At 53.6% G+C, this 20645-nt stretch overlaps 2 protein-coding genes and 1 long non-coding RNA gene across 3 annotated transcripts in view; 2 read left to right on the top strand and 1 right to left on the bottom strand.

Moving 5' to 3' along the window:
• LOC102463027 (procathepsin L-like) overlaps positions 1-7388 on the top strand; it is a 15255-nt gene extending 7867 nt beyond the window's left edge. The window contains exons 2-8 of the mRNA XM_075903061.1: positions 145-277; positions 1049-1171; positions 1902-2060; positions 3737-3961; positions 4050-4218; positions 5733-5847; positions 6982-7388. Of these exons, the coding sequence (XP_075759176.1) occupies positions 155-277; positions 1049-1171; positions 1902-2060; positions 3737-3961; positions 4050-4218; positions 5733-5847; positions 6982-7081 (1014 nt within the window). The 5' untranslated portion in view covers positions 145-154 and the 3' untranslated portion in view covers positions 7082-7388. The remainder of the gene's footprint in view (positions 1-144; positions 278-1048; positions 1172-1901; positions 2061-3736; positions 3962-4049; positions 4219-5732; positions 5848-6981) is intronic.
• Positions 6656-11888, bottom strand: LOC112544295 (uncharacterized). Its single transcript, XR_003087632.2, has 2 exons — positions 11750-11888; positions 6656-7759 (listed from the first exon to the last, which is right to left on the bottom strand). It is a non-coding gene; the product is annotated as an uncharacterized LOC112544295 (long non-coding RNA).
• MYDGF (myeloid derived growth factor) lies at positions 11793-20645 on the top strand. Its single transcript, XM_006110521.4, has 6 exons — positions 11793-11966; positions 13541-13591; positions 15955-16016; positions 17700-17781; positions 19223-19295; positions 19777-20645. Exons 1-6 carry the CDS (start codon positions 11817-11819, stop codon positions 19854-19856), a joined length of 498 nt encoding a protein of 165 aa, XP_006110583.2. The 5' UTR covers positions 11793-11816; the 3' UTR covers positions 19857-20645.

The following is a 20645-nucleotide window of genomic DNA, read 5'->3' as shown; positions in this document are numbered from 1 at the left end:
GATTCGGTTGCCAGGATCGCGGGAAGGGGAGGGACGTCCTGGCCCATGTTACACCGGGGACTGAAGGCAACTTGCTGCTGCGGAGCCAGGAGCCAGGAAGAGCAGCCGGGATTAAACTCTAACGGGCGCGTTTTAACCCACCAGCCTGGGAGCGATGCAGCCACCGCTGCTGCTGGGGGCCCTGGCGGTCCTGCTGGGCGTGGTTGGGGCACTGGATCCGGCCCTGGAGGAAATCTGGAGGGGCTGGAAGAGCTTCCATGGGAAGCAGTATCCTGATGTAAGTCCCGCAGCCCTGGTGGCTCCGACCACAGAGAACGGCTCCAGCCGGCAGTCTGGAGGTTGGGGGGAGGGAATTAGCCAGCAGGGCCCCCTTGCAATCCCATGCACCCAGCCTCAGCTGCCTGAGAGCAGCAGCCGCCGCCGGGCCATGGGGCGAGGCCGGGGTGCAGCCAGGCTGCCTGTGAGTCGGCTTGGCCAAGAGGCTCTGGGTCTGGCTGCCGATTGCCCCTGTGGGAGTGTGTGTGTGTGTGGGGGGGGGTTTTCTTCTTTCCTTCCTTGCTGGGTGGTGGGTTGAGCCTCAACAGGTGCAGGACTGTGGTCCCCTCCCCTCTCCTCCCCCCCTGGCTCCTGGAGGGATTTGTGCCCCTCGGGGGGATCCAGCCTCTTTGGCTAGATTTTGCCACAGCTGCTCCCAGCTGGAAATAGGGAGACTTGGGGGTTAATGGAGACGGGGAAGGGGGCGTTTTCAGGGGTGCCCTGTTTCGCCAGGCCTGGGAGAGGAGGGGACGTCGGCCCCTGGAAGCAGCGGTGGAGAATTGGTGAGGGCTGGCGGGGGGGGGGGAAGCCCCACGTTTCCCAGCACCTCACACCACACGCTTGAGGTGACGGGGTCGCTGCGATCCCCTAACCTCACTGCTCTGCCCTCCCCGCCCCGGTCAGGCTGGTACCAAGAACAGCTCCCATCGCGGCCCACCCCGCTGGGCGTCGGCTTCCAGGGAGCTGGGGCCGCGGCCACGCGTAACCACGCTGTCGCTCTGTCCCCGGGCAGGAGGCGGAAGCTTTCCGCAGGGCCGTCTGGGAGAAGAACCTGCGGCGGATTGAGCACCACAACCTAGAGGAGGCTCTGGGCAAACACGGCTACCGCCTGGAAATGAACCACTTCGGGGACCTGGTAACCTGCCCCCGGTGCAGAGTCTGGGGCTGGGCTGCAGGGCAAGGCACCCGCAGGGCCAAACCCGAATCTTCCTCCCCTGCCTCGTGCGGCTCCTTGCTGGGCCTGGCACATGCTACGTCGCAGCCTCCCTCCTTCCCAGGATGCCCACTTGTGACCCTGCTCCTCTGGCCCCACCCCCCTCCATACCCACTGCTGCCCCCACTGGCTCCAGAGCCCCACGGTTTTATAACTTGCCCTCCTTCCGCACCTGCCTCTTCATCCCCCTCCTGGCTGCTGTCGGTGCAAGAGCCGCCTCCTGTGCAGCTCCCTGCTCATGGGCCTGGCTCCCCTCTGAGCACCATTGACTGTCCTCTCTGTCTGTCCTCCCAGGGGTCAGGTACCAGGGGCAGGCCTGGTTTGCAATGGGTCCGGGACCTACCCCTGCTGCAGTTCTGCATTTAAAGTGTCTTAGGAGCCGGGTGGGCAGGCAGCCCGGCTCAGTTCTGGCTCATGCTGGGTCGGGGAGCTCAAACCGCCCCCCAGACGGGCTGCTGCCACCCCACCGTGCTGCCTCTTTCTCCAAGGCAGCAGCACAGGGCAAGAGGCAGCCGGTCCGCAGGGGGAGCTGTTTTTTCAACCGGCTCCCCTCACAGATGCAGGTCTCCTGTCGGCCAAGTGGTTCTCCGTGACACTGGCTAGGCGTTCTGTCACCCGCCTTCCAGATTGAAGTTTTCCTTGCTCCCTGCAGACGGACGAAGAGTTTAACCAGCAGCTGAACGGTTTCCTCGCCGACGCCCCCGAGCGACACGGCGGGAAGGCGGCTCTTTTCCACGAGTCGGCTGCTCGGGAGACTCCTAAGGAGGTGGACTGGCGTGCCAAAGGTTACGTCACGCCTGTGAAAAACCAGGTGGGCGGAGCAGAGAGCACCCTGATGGAGACCTAACTCCTCCTCCCAGCCTCCAGCCATAGCAACCCCCTAGCCCTGAGCTCCTGGCCGTTGGCCCCCGAGGCCGGGACACGACAACCCTCAGGCAGGCCTGGCCACTGTCAGGACGGCACCGCTGCCTGCGGCTTGCACCTGCCCCTCTGGAAAACGAGCTCAGCCCAGGGCCCTAGTGCCCAGCCAGGCTGACGGGGCAGGGATGTAACAGTGTAACCGTCGATTAACCGAGAAGTAAAAGTTTATAGGCTAATGCTATAGACTCCATGTATTTCCCTCCCCTTCCCCCCCACCAGTACATTTTTTAGCAGGCTGGCCCCCTCCTAGCTGCTGTCGGTGCAAGAGCCTCCTCCTATGCAGTTCCCTGCACATGGGCCTGTCTCAGCTCTGAGCACCATTGATTGTCCCCTCTGTTTGTCCTCTCAGGGGTTGGGTACCAGGGGCAGGCCTGGCTCAGCCCCGGTTTGCAATGGATCCCGGACCTACCCCTGCTGCGGCTCTGCATTTGAAGTGTCTTAGGAGCCGGGCAGGCAGCCTGGCTCGATTCTGGCTCATGCTGGGTCCGGGAGCTCAAACCGCCCCCCAGACGGGCGGCAGGCAGCCAGTCCGCGAGGGGAGCTGGTTTTGAAACCGGCTCCCTTCACAGACCAGCTCCCGCCTGGCGCCCTGAGGCAGAGGCGGCAGCACGGAGTGGCGGGGGCCCCGTGGGAGTGAGGCCGGAGCGCGCTGGCTGCCAGCCCCACCCCCAGGGCCTATAGACGAGTTGACTAACCAATAAGAATTCATGAGGTTACTCGACTGTTCAATTAACCGAGATTTAACATCCCTCCGACGGGGCGGTGGCAACTAGCCTGCGTGGAGCTGGTCGGCCCTTGGCCTGCCCCAGTTTTCATGAAGTGCCCTGGAATGAGCCTTCGCCCCCCTGCTTCTTCCGGGGTGCAGGCAGCCCCAAGTGCCACGCCCGGTCGAGCAGCAACCCCCAGAGGGAGGCGAAGTGAGTCCCCCGCCCCCGCTCTGCCACACCAGAGCACCCCGGCTGCTCCCTGCGGGTGCTGCAGCTACTCCAGTGTCCCTGGTGCGAGACCCCGACGATTCTCTAGCCCGCCCTCCTGCACCACGTTGCCTCCCGGAGACTCCTGCACTTCATCTGGAGCAGGGGTTCTCTGCTGGCCGGCCAGTCAGCACACAGCACCTGCCCGTGGGACACCCTTAGGCCACACACTTTGGCTATGTCTACACAGCTTCCCTCTTCTGCAAAAGCCTATGCAAATGAAGCACAGATTCGCATATTACTGCACTTCATTTGCATAATTAATTAGGAGCCGCTTTTGCATAAAAAGGTGCCATCTACACAGAGCCTTTTTGCGCAAAAAGCCCCTCCTGCGCGTGAGCCGTTCTTTTGTAAAAAAGAGGAAGAACGGTTCTTGTGCAAGAGGGTTTTTGCACAAAAAGGGCTCCTAATTAATTATGCAAAATGACGTGTGGCAATATGCTAATTTGTGCTTCATTTGCATAGGCTTTTGCGGAAGAGGAAAGCTGTGTAGACATAGCCATTGTGTGGCTACGGCCCAGGTCACGCAGCGAGCGGTAAACAGGTTCCAGCTGAGCGATTCTCCACCTCTCCCCGCCTCCCTCCCCTGCAGGGCCACTGCGGGTCCTGCTGGGCTTTCAGCGCCACTGGAGCCCTGGAGGGCTTGGTCTTCAAGAAGATGGGCAAACTGGTGTCGCTGAGCGAGCAGAACCTCATGGACTGCTCCCGGAGGCTGGGGAACAGCGGCTGCCACGGGGGCTACATCACCCGGGCCTTCCAGTACGTGCGGGACAACGGGGGCATCAACTCGGAGCTCGTCTACCCCTACCTGGAGAAGGTAACATAGGCAAGCGCGGGCTGCGGGGCTGGGCAGCTCCCGGGAGCAGTGCGGGAGCTCCCGTGTCGTCCTCTTTCTGTCCACGCAGGATGTATTCAGCTGCCATTACAACCCCCAGGACAAAGCCGCCAACTGCACCTCTTTCCTGCTGGTCCCTCAGGGCAACGAGACGGCTCTGGAGCAGGCGGTGGGCACCGTCGGCCCTGTCTCTGTTGCCGTGGATGCCAACAACTTCGCCTTCCACTTCTACAAGTCAGGTGCCAGAGGGCCTCAGGGGGCTGTGGCTAGAAAGCGTCGCTGCGATGATCGAGTTCAGTGCCTTCCAACCTGGTTTCGTTCGCAGACTCTGAACCTTTTGAAGGGAGGCCCCTTTGGAAATCGAAGGCCTAGTCTGCAGACCGCATGTTGGAAACCACTGACCTAATCTTCTGTCATAAGAACGGGTCGCACTGGGTCAGACCAAAGGTCCATCTAGCCTCTATCCTGTCTTCTGACAGCAGCCCATGCCAGATGGCCCAGAGGGTGTGAACAGACCCAGGGAATCAAGCGACCCCTCCCCTGTCATCCATTTCTAGCCTCTGACAGAGGCGAGGGACACCATTCCTATCCACCCTGGCTAATAGCCCTGGATGGATCTAACCTCTGTGAATGGATCTAGTTCCTGTTTGAACCCTGTTAAAGTCCTGACCTTCACAGCATCCCCTGGCAAGGAGTTCCACAGGTTGACTGTACACTGTATGAAGAAAAACTTCCTTTTGTTTGTTTTAAGCCTGCTACCTATTAATTTCATTCGGTGACCCCTAGTTCTTATGCTATGGGAGAACACAGGCTGAATGAATTGCTAGCACGGCTCTTTTAAGAAACCTTGATTTTAAAAAAAACTGCCAGTGAGGGAGAATCCACTGTGACTCCTGATTAAAACTGTCCCAATGGTTAATTGCCCTCCCTGGGAAAAGTCTCCCCCTTATTTCCAGTCCAAATTTGTTTAACTTTCTCTCCCAGCCATTAGCTTGTGTTATGCCTCTGTCGACTAGACTCGGGCGCCCATTATCAAATATTCATTCCCATATAGGTACTTAGCTTGCACTTGAAGCTAAATAAATTGAGCTCCTTGAGTTGATTGCCCCGGGAAAGTGTAATCTCTCTCACCTCCCCTCTGCCATATGGGGGCCTGACTATGGGGCAGGTTTTCTGCGCAGCGGCGTTATATCAACATAGCCCCCAGCATACCCAGCGCTGCCCCGACAGGAGGGCTTCTCCCATTGACAGGGCTGCCACGTCCCAGGGAGGAGGAGTGCCTACGCCAGCGGAGAGCCTCTCCCAGGGACATGGGAAGTGTCTTTGCAAAGAGCTGCAGTGGCAGAGCTGGAGACAAGCCCCAATTCTTTTATCGTGGTGACGGCTCTTCTCTGAGCCCTCCAGATCGACATCCCTCTGGGACAGTGGGCACAGAATTCCAGCCCTTCGGCTCAGGGCTTTTTCACTGAGCCGGAGCTGGGCTGTCCGGATTCCCACCCAGAACAACTCGCCTCGCCTCCCAGGGGGCCTTTATTTCCTCCTTCCACAGCTGGGCATGCTGAGAGCTCCTGGGACCTCGTGTCTCACAGCCTGCAGGGACAAAGCAGCCCTGGCGGCATCAGTCCAGTGCCCTGCGGGAGTTTTCCCCTCTTAGCTTCTGGGACCTTCCTCCAGAGTCTGTTTCTACTCCGAGGGGGAGCGACACCGCCTCCCCCCCCCCCAGTCCATCTCACTCCTGCTTTGCTCTTCCCAGGTGTCTTCGCCAGCAGCCAGTGCAGCAACATCGTGAACCATGCGATGCTCGCTGTTGGCTACGGCACGTCCCAGGAGAATGGGAAGAGCGTTGCCTACTGGCTCCTAAAGAACAGGTGAGGGGGAGGAGCTGGGCGAGAGAGAACTCTTCCCGAGACACTGTTGGGGCACACGCACGTCGGGCTGCACCTGACCTGCTCCCACTGTGACTGTGCTCACCCCGCTCCCATCCCACCCCCAACTGTGTGCGCAAAGGCATCAAAACGCCCTCCCCGGATGTGCTGAACAAGCCTCAGTACTACCGTGCCACTTAGCTACTTTCTCTGCCTGCTCCCTGGCCACTCCTGAAAGGAGAAGGCCAGGCTTGCTAGACAGGTCATTCTGGAGCAAGGTCTTGGTGGAAGCTGCCAGATTTAGTCCATCTGGGTACATCTACACAGCAGGGCTAAAGCTGGAATAAGCTGAGCCACTTGCGTGACGTCAATGGCGCCGCTTAAGTCAAAATAGCTTTTATTGACTTTCGGCGCTGTCTACACAGCAGGAAGTCTGAGAGCTGCTGCAGCCGGCCTCGGGCCACTCCTGGTTACAGGAATCGGTGTACGAAATCCTCTGGCTCACCGTTATTTTGACATTATGTTGAAAGAACTGCTTGTAGTGTAGACGTGGACTTTATTTCGGAATAACGTCAGTTATTCTGAAGTAACACTGCTGTGTAGCCAGACCCTTTGTGACCAAGGCAGAGGGCAATTCAAAACGACAGAAGGGAAAGACCCAATGCATATCTGCCCAATGCAGCCATGTTTGGCCCTGCCAGGCCAGCCAATAAAGAGACCAGATTAAGTCCTGTTGAGGCCCTAAGCTATGTCAAGTTTTAAGAGGCTCCATAGCATTACCAAAAAAAGTATTGTAATAAAAAAGACAATGAACATAGAAATAATAAAGCTTTATATTTGCATAGATACTGGTACGCAGGCGAGGCTGCAACTAAAGACTAGTGATAGTTTGTATTCAGAGGTCCCTAATAATCTGAGGTCCTCAGATAAACAAGCTTCCTTGGCTTGTGCATAAATCCGGCACGATAGCCTGGAGGTCCCAAAATCAGTTGGGTAGGACAGCTGCCCGATGCATCCTTGCCGCTGGCCTCTAGCATATTGGGGCAACTCTTTGGGTTTTTTTTTTCCTCGTGACAATGTTCAAAATTCCTTCTGTTCCCACCCAGATTCTCTCACTTTGACTTTATCTTCCCGCAGCTGGTCTGAGCAATGGGGCGAAAAAGGTTACATCCGCCTGGCGAAAGGAGTCGACAATCACTGTGGCGTGGCCAATCAAGCAAGCTACCCTGTCTGGTAGCCAGTGCTGGGTTTTCCTCCTGCCGCAGGCCTACATGCCCGACGGGCTCACGTGTGTGGTTTTGGTTTTTTTTTCTTGATCTTCATCTGCCGGCTGGAGATTCTTCTGCTTCCTGGCAGTAGTTTCTAGGCCTTTCCTTAGCTGCCAAGGACTATGATTTACCTGGGTTTAGAAGCCATTAAAAATGGTGCAGCAAATTGCTCTTGCACGCCTGGGTAAGTCATGCTCAGGTCACGCAGCAGCATGGTGGAAGGTGGCTCAGTGCCCTGTCCAAAGTGTTCCTAAAATAAAGAATGTTTTCCTCTCAGTGGGAAAAGCAGACTTCTTGGGGGTTTGAAAGACTATTTTAAAGACACTTCTCCAGAGGAGCTTGCTATAGATCTTACAAGTTTAGCTCCTGCGCTCTGTCCCATTCATCTCTTTAACTGAAGCCTTCGGAGCCGGTGCCAAATGGGCTGGTGCCAAACCACAGTGACAGGCCTGAGAGGTGTAGCAGTATCTGTGACCTGAGTCGGTCGCTATTATCTGAGCACTGGCTTAAGGGCAGGCCCTGTCCCACATGCCCTGCGGAGCTGGCTTTCCTGAAAAGATGCATTTACATAGCAACCAAAGGGGAACAAATCAAGAAGCAGCATAATAGCCTCCGTTATGTGTACTCTTGGGCTGCGTGTGCTGTAGCTGTGGAGAAAGGAAGTGATTAGAAGCCCATCACATTCGCTCTCTAATTTTTCATTTGCTTTGTGGGGGACAGGGTAGTTTGCAGTGCAAGTCTACCCCATGCACACAGTGTGGCAGGGCTACTCGGGTCTAGGGTTGCCAGGTGTTCTGTATTCACGTCCCCCATCCAGTAACCCCCCCCCCCCCCCACAGAAAATACCAAATACAGGACTATGCAGCACTTTAAAGACTAACAAGATGGTTTATTAGATGATGAGCTTTCGTGGGCCAGACCCACTTCCTCAGATCAAATAGTGGAAGAAAATAGTCACAACCATGTATACCAAAGGACTATTTTCTTTTTTTTTTATTGTTACTATTTTCTTCTGGCCCACGAAAGCTCATCATCTAATAAACCATCTTGTTAGTCTTTAAAGTGCTACATAGTCCTGTATTTTGTTTCAGCTACCCTAGACTAACACGGCTACATTTCTATCACCAGAAAATACCAGACATGTAAAATGTCCGGTATTTCCTGTTTCCCTAGGACAGAAGCCTGGTGGGGACAATTTTTTTTCCCTGCTGTGTTGGGGAAGAGCAGGGGAATGAAGCGCGTGGGGTCATTTAAAGGCGCAGCGTGGTTATGTTGGCTTTTTTTTTTGTTGCTCAACTTTAGTCCCCCACTCCTTTTTTCCTCAACAGAATTTTGTGTGTGTGAGAGAGCGAGAGAGAGCGAGAGCGAGCACACTGGCAGGCCAAAGTTGAGGGAGCGGCATTACCGCTTTGTCTGCCAGCCTGCAATGCTAGTGGCTTAGATTTAGCTCACCTGCTTCCTGCAACAGCCGGACAGAGGAACGGCAGGGCCCAGCCTGAGTGCTGCTGCCACAGGGTCCCCTGGCTCAGTGCTGCAAGCAGTAGCTGCCATGGTGTGTGGGGGAGGAAGGCGAGGGGTGGTTGTTTTACACTGTGTTTTTACCTAGCAATGGTAATGTCTGAGTAAGGCAAAAGGAGAGTGCTGTCCGTGGCTGGAACTGGAAGGCAGGAGACCAGAGCACCTTGGGCTGGTCAGAGACTTGTTCTATGCCTCAGTTTCCCGTCCCCAGCAGGTGGATGCTAATACTGGCCAAACTCCCCCCAGCTCCTGTTGCAGTGAGGTCTCATGCTCAGATCCCTTTCCCATCAGCCTCCTGTCACTCCCCACCCATTGATTGTGCTTGGGCCGAGGCCAGAGATGCCTCTGTTCGAGAGAGAAAGTTCTTGGCCGAAAGCTGGACTCGGGGAAGGAGCCCCCCGGGGAGGGCAGTGCCAGGGAACACCAACGAAGCCAGCAAGTCTAGTGCTGTGTGCCTGAGCCTGTTCCTGGCTGTCAGTGCCCCCAAGGAGCAAACGGCTGTCACCCTCCGCACCCGCCCATGCAAACGGCAGCTGTCCGCCAGGATCCAGGCAATCTGAACAGCATCAGCATGTGTGAAGGGCAAGGGGAGCCACACTGCTGCTCAATGAGCCTTTTTATGGCTGTGAAGTTGTTCCAGCCCATTCTCAGGCCGCGGTCTAAGCTGCCCTGCTCCTCCGCAGCCGCGTTGGACAATTTGCTTTTGCAGCACGACTCTCAGCCCAGCTGGTGTCCTTCATGCTAAGCCTCCGGAGATTTATGAGCGAATTAGCAGCTCCTTCAGCTTTATTTGCCCCGCACTCTATGAAATCGCAAGCTGCACTTTGGGTATAAATCAAGCATTGCGCAGCTGGCGGCAGGAACAGCGAGGAGATTGATTTCTGCGCTTCCAGCCAGGAGAGCTACTCTCCACCGCACCTCTGTCAAAGAGCAGCCAGTCCTGCAGGTTTAGCAGGGGGCCTGGGCTAGTTAAGCTTGTTGTATGAGCTGGAGCCAATGGACAGTCACCTGAAAGCGGTGAAGGGGAATGGAGGGAAGAGAGAGGTTTTTTTTATGATTGTTTTATGGCTTTGGGACAGTTGTGGAAATGTAGTGTCAGCCTATTTGACAGCCCTGCAGAATGAAAGCTTCTCTTTACAAAACACTAGAGCAGGGGTTCCCAACCTTTTTCGGTCCCCGTACCACCTTGGCTTTTAGTAAACCTGCCCGTACGCTCCATTCAATTTGAAAGGAAATACATTCTAGACTCTAGAATCCACAACTTTTTTCACTAACACTACTACTTTTGGACTAATTCAATTAGGATAATTAGTTATTTACCAAATATTCCCCGTACCCCCTTGACAAGCTTCTCGTACCCCCTGGGGGTACGCGTAGCCCAGGTTGGGAACCCCTGCACTTGAGGATTTACCCGGCTTTGCGTCCTTAGTAGGGATGTTAAATTGTGAGTAAACAGCTAATGGAGTAGCTCATGGAATTTCCATCAACTACTCAATTAGTTGATAAGGGGGAAAACTGCAGCACCGCAGAGGGGTTAGCTCCCGGCCCGGGTGCTGACCCTGCTGTGGCTCTGCCTTTTAAATGTATTAAGAGCTGCCAGGCGGCTCTTAATACATTTAAAAAGCAGACGTGCAGCGAGGGGACTGGGAGCTAGCTGGGAATCAGCTGATTCCCAGCTCATGCCTGGTCCCCTGCTACACCTCTGCCTCCCGTGTCAGCCCGGAGACGGTGCTGGGGGGAGCCGGCTTGTCCCCTGCTTTCCCCCCCCCCCCTTGTTGCCTCTCGGATAGAGACAGCAAGGGCGGGGGAAGTGACTAGTATATGCTTATCGGCTAGTCGCTTACTTCCCTAGTCGTTGGAAAAAAAGCAAAGCTTATTTAGCTATTTCAATCATTGCACTAGGGTGGGGCTGAGGATTTCAGTGGGGGAGAGAACAACCCCAGCCCTCCCACTGCAACGGTTCGGGGACTACTGAGAAGTGCCTGTCCATTACCACTGCAGCGGGTACAGCCGGGGCAGAGGGACATGTCCCCTAGCTGGGAGACAGTCAAACTCTCTTGCCAGACCCCTTCCTTTCCATGTTATGAGCAACATACCATGGTCCTGGGCCAACCAAACCCTGACCTTGCTTTAAGTTATGCAAAGAGGAAAGCGGCACACAGAATTTGGTGGTCCTAGCTCGTACTGTTTAGGAGGAGGTTTTTAAACAAAGGACTCAGAGACAGATACACATTTCTAAAATCTACAGTAAGAAGCTTCTCTTCTGGTGTATGGCCAACATCCTGACCTGCGGGGTGAAAAGGTATGCAGTTCAATCCCCGCATGTAGTGTTTTCATAGCTGTATTGGTCTCAGAAAATTAGGGCGAGAAGCTGGGTGAGGTAATATTTATTGGACTTCTGTTTGTCCAGAATCTCACCCATTCATGCCCTGATATCTTGCAGGTCCTGTGACATTCCCGAAGGGCATCATGGCACTGACTAAACCCGTGGCATTCCTATGGTATTGTTCCTAGAATAAGATCAATGTCACGATGCCCCAGGCCACCTCCTGTGTGCTTGGTGCCAGTGCTGGCAAAGAAAGCAGTCACTGTGGCAGACGGAAAACGCCGTCCCTGCTGCACGTAGGGTGCCGCTGCTCTACAATGGCGCACGCATTGCTGAAGAAAAGCTGTCCCCATGTCTCCGCTTCACACCAGGCAAACATTGTGGCCATGCTGGTGCTGCACAAGCCCTTCATGGTGCCGCTAAGCAAACAGCGCCCCACCCCCATAGCCCCTTCCAATGTGCTACTACAAGCGGCCATTACTGCTGCAGAACCACACCGAAGTGCCTCCGTGCAAACACTGCTGTGCAAAGTCGCACACCTGCCACACTGCAGTGTCAGTTGTGCACCTAGTGTGCAAACGCCACCACCCTTGTGCTTGCCCTGGGTCACCACCCTCATGCACACGTAATCCCCCTCACACCACGCAGATGGGGATTGTGGGAGGGGGCCCTGGCCTCCCCTTGCTCCCCTGAGGCCTGCAGGGAGTAGAGAGAGAAGATCCCCCAAAGGGTTAATCTGCCACCCTGGCACCTCTGCCCACATCCAAGATGGCGGCTTGGGGATGCTGCTCACGTGGTCAGGCTCGCCCTCGTTCTGAATTGACCCCTCCGGCTTGCCGTAGGCAGGCTGCTCTTCCAAGATGGCGGCGCCCACCGGAGCAGGCACCCGGTGGCTCTGGGCCGGGCTGGTCCCCGTTCTCTTCCTGTTCGCCGCGGCCGACGAGGGGCCCAGCACGGCCGAGTTCGACGTGCGGCCCGGCGGGATGGTCCATTCCTTCTCCCGGAGCCTGGTGAGGGGGAGGCGGGTGGGCGCGGCGGCCTGATTGGCTGAGCCCCACGTCGTTCAAACAGTCCGCCGCTTGGATTGGCTGAGAACCAGGGCGGGATGATGAGGCGATGTGAGGGACACGAGGGCGGGGCGGGCCGCTTCCGGCCAAGTGGCGCCCAGGAGGCAGGCTGAAGGGGGCGGGGCATGGGGCTTGTAGCCCCGCCCCCATGCCTTAGTCTGCAGCCCCTCCCCCAACTCCAGTGGAGGGGTTTGCTGCATGCCCCCCCACAGGGGATGCTGGCACTGGGGGTGCTGAGGGGGGGCAGCTGCACCCCTTGATTGACGTGGCTTCCATCCTAGAGGGGTTCACACTCAGCACCCCACTTAGCGTTGCCCCGACAACCAAACACGCGGCCCCTGCCCTTTCCCCGCAGTCCCAGCCCTGCCTGGGCTCCTCGTCCGAGTCCCCTGGTGCCCCTGCACCCGCCCTGCTGCTCGGCAGCGTCTCTGCTCCGATCGCCAACCACCAGCAAGGGCCTGTCCCCACTCACATCCTCCTGTGGCTGAGCCCTGCAGGGGCTGGGGGGGCCCAGCCTGCAGAGCGGAACTCCCACTGCATGGAATGGTAGAACCCCAGGGCTGGAAGAGACCTCGGGAGTCCTACCCCAAAGCAGGACCTACCCCAAATCAATCAGCAGAGTCGCCACGTTGAACTGGACTATGCAAATCAGCTGCAGCGCCCAGATGACTTGCAGTAAGGCCCCTGCTTGGGCATAAACCCAAATAATCTTAATCTTGTACATGTGGGAAACGGGGACAATGCCACGATTAACTGATAACCAGTAAGCCTAGGCTTAATCTTGTTGACACACATCCGCCCCTTGCTGCCTCAGTATCTAATAGAGGCAGCAGCATGGGGGGAAGCTACCAGGAAGACGCCTCTGTCCGTTGTGGGCCCGAGCTCTACACAAACAGAGGCTGCTCCGCAGTTCACGGAGCAGCAGTCCGAGGTCCCCGTGGACAGAAGCTGCTCCACAGTAGGGGCTTCTGCTGCTGCAGAGCAGTCTCTCAGACCCTCCTAGCCCCCCGTGGACAGGGACTGCTGCCACCCTGTACTGCTGCCTCTATATCGGAGACAGCAGTGCGGCGTGGCAAACAGCCGAAGCTGGTTTTGAAACTGGCTCCCTTTGCAGACCAGCTCTTGCCTCTGTATCAGAGACAGCAGCGCAGGGTGGCAGGGGGCTCCCTGGGAGTGGGGCCAGGAGCTCACTGGCTGCCAGCCCCGAGGAACTATCGAATAGTTGTGTAACTGATAAGATTTCATGCAGTTTTGCAGCTATTCAATTACATGATATCTTACATCCCTAGAAACAATTATAGCCACGTTCGGGGGGAACTGTAAGTACTTCACGACTTCTCACGCTTGGAAAGAAAATGTAAGGGCTTTTGGCAGCTCGGAACCTAAATTCCCCCAGCTTCCTCAAGTGAGATACGTTTTGTACAAAGCCAAGCAAATTGCTTATGCTCTACAAATAGCTAGTAACATCGTATATCCTGTTTGAGAGAGACTGCTGACTTTTCTCTGCTGTTTTCAAGGGGGATTACACCTGCTCATTCACATATGCTTCTCAGGGAGGGACCAATGAGGTGAGTTATTTGAACACTTGGTTTAAGAAATCCTGACACAGACTCCATGACAGTAGAACAAGAAACCTCCCAAGAGGTCTGTATGTCAAATGACTTTGTTCATCATTTTTCGGAGACTCTAGTGAATAGTAGATTTTGTCTACGCTTGTAAGTTTGAAGCGCAGCCGCGGCAGCACTTTAACGTGGCAGTGTAGTCACAGCACTTGGGCTGGGAGAGAGTTCTCCCAGCACTGTGGGTAAATCACCACTACGGGGGGAGCAGCTAACAGTGCTGGGAGCCTGTTTATACTGGCGCTTTCCAGCGTTCACAACCCTAAGCAAGAAAGTTACAGCCTGGTAAAGTGGCAGTGTAGACAAGCCCTGGTGTATTTAGATTCCTAGATCTTACAGTGTAGGAATAAGGAACGATTGCATCTCTCTTCCTGTATGTAGAAACTCTCTTATAAGAAACCTGTATCACAGCAACCCAAAGTGTTTAAAAATCTTGAGAAGCCCTGTGAAGAAATTACAGGCGTAAATTAATAAGTGTTGGGCCTTTTTCATTGCCTTCTGGTGGTTGTGCCTTTAGGATTTGGCTTTTCTCCACAACCACAAGGACTAGACACTTGCCTAAAAAAAAGAAAAAGCCAAGAATCTCTGGTAATTCCCTGACTCAAGGAGCTGGAGCTTTAAAAGATCAAACAAATATCATGAGTTAGAAACACTGCATGTCTGCATGAGAGGTTTGTCTGTTTTAGCCTCACCTACGGACGAGGGCTGGGTGTGCTACACTAAGGCTTTGTTTAGTAAGTCCTGGCTACCTATAAAGCTTATATCACTTGTTGTTTGTTTTTCTATTTTTGGATAACGGTTGGTGTCTCCCTAGAATAGCATGGCATTTTCAACCTCCTTACTGGTGCTGGGGGAAGCTATGTGCAAATAACCAGCAAGCTCCCTGCTCTTAAAGGGCATGTCAATGCTAGGAAACTCTTTTGAAATAACTACATTTGAAATAACGTGTGATTTAACAACATAGAAATAGCGTGTCCCTACTATGGGAGAGCCTCAACATGAGTCCGAGGCAGGCTCTGTTATTGTGGACACGCTACCTTGACTTAGAGACCCAGGAAGCACTGGGGAGTAATTACTTCAAATGACTCTGGGGAGTTATTTTGAAATAGCAGCAGCAGAGCGTCTACATTACCGCCATTTTGAAATAACTATTTCAAAGTAAGCGTTATTCCCCAAGGAAAGCGGGAGTACAGATTTTGAAATGACCAACTTGTTATTTCGAAATAACGGGCTTGGTAGTGTGGACGCTCCGCTTATTATTTCAAAATGGGGGTTATTTCAGAATCACTCCCTAGTGTAGATCAGAGTAAAGAGACTTGAAGACTTTGTGATTGTTTATATTGCAGTAGTACATAGGCCTAACTCAGATCAAGGCCCCATTGTGCTAGGTCCTGTACAAACAGAACAAAATGACTTTCAATTCGTGTGCAGCTTCCTCTGGAGAAGGATCAGCCCCAGGCCCTCTTCCTGTAGCATGAACAGGGTCGTTGCTTTTTCAAAGGGGGGAGGCTTCTGCTGCTCCATCCAATTATTGGTTCTGATAAGCAGCGGAGCTAGAGGAAAGAGTGTTTCCTGAGCCATGGGCAGTTAAATGGCAAACGGTGTGTAATTGTGTATGTGCTGTTGTATATGTTGAATTTGTAATGAACAAGATGTCGGGGCTCACGCAATTTTACTTTCATATCTGATGTTCATAGCCCAGAGGTATCAGGGCTGTGAACTGCCAGGCCCAGAAGTGCCTTGGCTGAAGCACAAAGTAAGCACGGTCTTTTGTTTGACAATCATATTGGGCCCTTCTCAAGTTTTTTCTCCTCATGCAATAAAATTGCAATCTGAAGAAAGTGACTTTCAAGTTTACAAGGTTCACCTTTCTAATGAGATCCCTCCCCTGGAATGTCGGTTGTGTTGGTGAAACAAAAGACAGGACTATGTAGCACTTTAAAGACTAACAAGATGGTTTATTAGATGATGAGCTTTCGTGGGCCAGACCCACTTCCTCAGATCAAATAGTGGAAGAAAATAGTCACAACCATATATACCAAAGGATACAATTACAAAAAATGAACACATGTGAAAAGGACAAATCAAATTTCAGAACAGAAGGAGGATGGGGGGGTGGGGAGGCAAATGTCTGTGAGCTATAGAGGTGATAATTGGGGAAGCTATCTTTGTAATGGGTAAGATAACTAGATCCTTTGTTCAGACTCAGGTGTAAAGTAGAGAGGCTTGTGATGTGCTTAGCTAGTACCATTGCTTTGGGCATGACTGTAACTGCCACCCAGGTTTACTGTTCAGACCTCTTCTCTCCACAGCGGTGGCAGATGAGCACTGGAGTCAGTGAAGACAACAAGCTCTTCTCCTGTTCAGTGTGGAGGTGTGTGGAGCCTTTTAAGAGTGTGCCTTGTTCTCTGTACCTCAGCCCTTGAATTCCCTCGGCTCTCCGTCTTCAGTTCTCCACAGACCCGCTCTGTTTGGAAGACTCGTTCCCACTTTACACTCTCGTGCAGAAGTCTGAAGGTTTGGGGGTAGTTAGGTAACAGGTTTGCATCTGTTAGGGCCTATTTTAATGCCAACTGTGGCCCTTCTCGTGCGGTAGCTGGGATCGTCTGTGCCAAGGCCTGGTTTACACTAAAAAGTTAAGTCAACCTAGTTACATTGCTCAGGGCCCGTAGCAACTTAGCTATGCAGACCTAACCCCCAGTGCAGAGATGCTGGAAGTAGGGGTGCTGCAGCACCCCCTGGCTTGAAGTGGTGTCCGTTAAGTACATGGTTTATAGTTTAGTTCAAGGGCTCTCAGCACCCCCACTACGCACATTGTTCCAGCACCCCTGCCCCAGCGTAGACACTGCTAAGCCGACAGAAGAATTCTTTTGTCGACCTAGCTGCTGTCTCTCGAGATGGATTGCCTATCCCCTCCCCTCGGCACAGGTAACATCTGCACTGAAGCACTCAAGTCCACATGAGCCTTCAGACTTATCTGGGAGCCAGTATTCAAGGTGTAGATAAACCAGTCTGGAGATCACACACTTTCATGCCAGATGGTATTTCCCCTTTTCAGTCCCTCCCTAGTGTGATGAGGCCATGAACCCCTGGATATTACTGTCCCGGTTAAATAAATACACTGGTAGCTGGTAGGGATGTTACATATCGGTTAACTGAATAGTCGAGTAACCTCATGAATTCTTATTGGTTAGTCAACTATTCTATAGTCCTGGGGGACAGGGCTGGCAGCCAGTGTGCGCCGGCTCCACTCCCGAGGAGCCCTCTGCCAGTCTGTGCGGGGTACCAGGCGAGAGCTGGTCCTCGAGGAGAGCCAGTTTAAAAACCAGCTCCCCCCATGGATCGGCTGCCTGTCACCCTGTGCTACTGCCTCTGATACAGAGGCAGCAGTGCAGGTGTCCAGGGGAGTGGGGGGTGGAAATGGGTGTAGTCTATAGCATTAACCTATACGCTTTTGCTTATGGGATAATCGGTTAATCGACTACACTAGTACATCCCTAGTAGCTGGTTTGCAGAATGACCATTCTTGGAGTCCTTGGTCCCAGATTAGCCTCGCTGGATTCAGGTCAAACCCTGTGCCCGTTATTAAGGGGCTTTTGTTCCCAAAGGAATCTGCGGGCTTCCAGCAGCCTCCTTAGATTGGGGGCAGTTTGTAAACTCCACCATCTCCCAGCCTTTTCCCACTCGCCGAGATACAGGAGAAAGGTGAGGTCCCTTCCTGAAGGGACAGTACATGCTGTGATCACTCTCCTCGTATCTCTGTCCTTTCTTGTGCTGTCCCAATTCACATCAGGGACAACCAGCCCCCAGCAGACTGCTGCTTCCTTTCAGAGCCCCGATTGGCCGGTAAGAGAGACACCCTTGTCCGGGAGCCTGAGCGTGATGTCTGTAATGCTCCCACCTTGTGCTAGCTGCGAAAGCCGCAAACACAATTCCGATCCCTGTGCCCCCAAGTGTCAGTGATGGTCTAATCGCCGGGCCAGCAGCGTGCTCCTGTTCTGTCTCTGCATGACCTTTTCCTTCTTTCAAAGTCAAAGACTGTGCTCTTCCTTTGCAGGCCCCAGGGAAAGTCTTATCTCTTCTTTACCCAGTTTAAAGCTGAAGTGAAAGGAGCAAAGATAGAGTACGGCATGGCTTATGTAAGTCCTGGCTGATTACTTTGAATGGGCATGTGGGAGAGGGGCTGCAAAATAAGAACGATCAGACAGCTGTCCTATAAAATGTGTGCGACGAGGTCATTGCTCTGTGGTGCACTTAAAGCGAGGGTCTGGTCAGAAACATGGCTACAAAGGGGCCCTCGCACAGCGTAAAGTACCTGCTCCCGGAATGGTTTTGTCCGGTTGCTGGACGCCAGTTGGCACTTTTGTCAGTAGCTCAGAAGCACTGCTCTTCTGCATAGGGAGGGGGAGGGGACTTGTGAGCCAATCCATCCACTCATCCATTGTGCAGTAGGTAAAGCCTCTGATGGACCCGCTAAAAGATGCAGACGGTTTCTAGGGAACCATAGAAATTAGAGCGAGAAAAGACCTTTCAGTTCTGTGATTTGCAGTTGCTCCGATATTGGCAGCCCATTCTCCAACAGAAACAAAGTTCCTTCCCTCCCCCGCCTCTTTTTAGGCAGCCATAGAGCAGTGGCCTTTTTAAGCAGGAGATCACTTTTTGAATTTAAGTGCAATCCAGGATCTACCTCAGTCCCAATACCCCTGCCCCGCCTCCTTCCCGCCCCGTCTCCGAGGCCCCGCCCCTGCTCACTCCTCCCCCAGCCTCACTCACTTTTATCAGGCTGGGGACAGGAATTTGGGGTGCAGGAGGGGTTCAGGACTGGGGCCGGGGTTCGGAATGCAGGCTCCAGCTGGGTACCACTTATCACAGGAGGATTCTGGGTGGTGATGCAGGGGGCTAAGGCAGGCTTACTCCTACCCTGCCACTGCACCACTCACAAAAGCAGCCAGCAAACTCTTTCTATTCCTGCCCTCCTCTGGTCTATGGAGATGGGGTACAAGGTGGAGGGAAGGGCACCCTGTGATCAGCACCCCCCCTTCCTCCTGCACAGCAAGCAGGAGGCTCCCACGGGTGGGGGGCAGCTCCAAGGCAGAGGGCAGGAGCAGCATGGCAGTGCTGAGAGGGGCAGATGAAGTGCCGGCACTTAATAGTCTCCCGGCCAAACCTATAGGATCACCTGACAAAGGCTCCAAGATCTACCAGTAGAGCCCGATCTACTGGTTGGTGACCCCTGCCATAGAGAAAGGAAGGGTGTGCATGACCCCCCTGTCCAGTCCATTCCTCACAGCGCACTCCTGGCCAGGCAGAATTGTCCCTCTCCCAGTTCTCAATGACTCAAATCACGCGGCTTCCCATCGCCTCCCCAAGGGGAAAATTGTAATAGGAGCGAGGACAGATTCCCAGAGATTGGCCTTTAAATGTGCTTTGCCAATGTAATCCCTTTCCTCTAGTTGTTATAAGCTGCAAGAGCCCAGGCAGTCTTTGGCAGCGAAGCCGGTTGATGGGCTTGTTTGTTTGTTTAACATGGTTGCTCTCTGGATTAGCTCATAGGGTAAAAATTCTTCCTTCCCATTTCAGTCCCAGGCTGCAACCGGTGGGCAGAGCGACGTTCCCTTAAAGGCAGAGGAATTTGAAATCACGGAAACCACAGGTCTGTAGCATCTAAAGAGAAGAGTGTGAGAGGGATTCCTGTGGGGGATGAGATCACTTAGCCAACAGGAGAGAAAGCTCTGTGTCTTTGGGGAACGGGCATCTAGACTAAATGCAAATAGGCAGCAGGAGTCGGGAAAGAATGCCTCCGCTACCCAGGTGGATGGGAAGTCACCCGACTCCTGGAGGATTCAGAGTCCCAGGTGGTGTATTAATAGCAACAGTGGATCATGAACTCTTTGGGGAAGGAACAGTCTTTTTGGTGGTTGGCTGTCTGGCAACTAACAAAACGAGACCCCGACCCGTAGCTGGATCACTCTCTGTATGTGCCGTGGGACTGATTTATTAATAACCTCTGGCACTCTCCACATGTTGAAGGTGATCAGTGCAGCTCAGTTTTCGATTTACCCCTCGATCTCTTGGAAGGAAGCAGGGATTCAAACCGTCCACTGACTCCCTGCTTGTGTGTTTTCTCTTTCTAGTGGCTCACAAAGAAGGCAAGTTCCGCTCCGAACTGTCCAAACTAGTGATTGTAGCGAAAACGCTCCATGACGAGTTGTGATCCGGAGACCAAGAGATGGGGCTTGTCTTTCGGCTGGAGATGTGTGATGGATAAAGGGGACTTTTTTCTTAATTGCTGGGTGTCTAGGGTGTTCTTTCCTCTTTCCCACCTAGGAGTATGTCAGGGTCCAAATATGAGCTGGACTCGGAGGTGTTAAGATAGACACCCTCTGTCTTGTGTCAGAGTAACCATGTGCCTGAGGTGCTGGAGGGCTTTGCAGCTGGAGACCTCCGATATTCTTGATTTGTAGCCAGCCATTCTGTTGCCTGCTTTCTGCTCCAATGATTAGCTGAATACGGCAAAGCTCTCCTCCAGCAGTGTCTTCTTATCTTCCTCGCTAAGCAGAGCAATGCAGAAAGATAAGGAGCGGGATTTAAGCAAGACTTGCTCAAGGAAAGTAGTTAACGCTTTGGATTTCTGTCCAGGAGTGGGACAAGGACTGATTCAAGGGGTAGCAGGAGGGGGGGTGCAGAACCAGCCAACCCCATTCACTTTCCTGCTTTGGTCACCAAAGAATAGCATTTGGTGAGCTGAAAAGGAAACTGTCCCTGTTGCCCGGGTCTGAATTTGGCACCTTGGCATAAGAAAAGCAGAGCTGTGGAGGCCACATGGGCCTTGTTTATTCTGATATGACACGGATATCCATCCAGTGAGGCAGCCGTTATTCTGTACAGTTCCAGGCCTATTTTCGTATCTACTGAAGTGATTTTCTTATTTAGTCTAATAACTGTGAAGGAATCGAGAATTCCCTTCATGTGTATAAAAACCAATAAAGCATCATGTCTCCAA

Source organism: Pelodiscus sinensis, chromosome 19 (genome assembly GCF_049634645.1).
Source record: "Pelodiscus sinensis isolate JC-2024 chromosome 19, ASM4963464v1, whole genome shotgun sequence".
Lineage (NCBI taxonomy): Eukaryota > Metazoa > Chordata > Testudines > Trionychidae > Pelodiscus > Pelodiscus sinensis.
This window is presented reverse-complemented; position numbering and strand designations above follow the sequence as displayed.

What these genes read in the sequence shown, in the direction of transcription:
- MYDGF (XM_006110521.4), top strand. Translation starts at nt 11,817, where the DNA reads ATGGCGGCGCCCACCGGAGCAGGCACCCGGTGGCTCTGGGCCGGGCTG. An exon ending in ATTCCTTCTCCCGGAGCCTG is followed by an intron (nt 11,967 to 13,540) that starts GTGAGGGGGAGG and finishes GCTGTTTTCAAG; the next exon opens with GGGGATTACACCTGCTCATT. An exon ending in CTCAGGGAGGGACCAATGAG is followed by an intron (nt 13,592 to 15,954) that starts GTGAGTTATTTG and finishes TTCTCTCCACAG; the next exon opens with CGGTGGCAGATGAGCACTGG.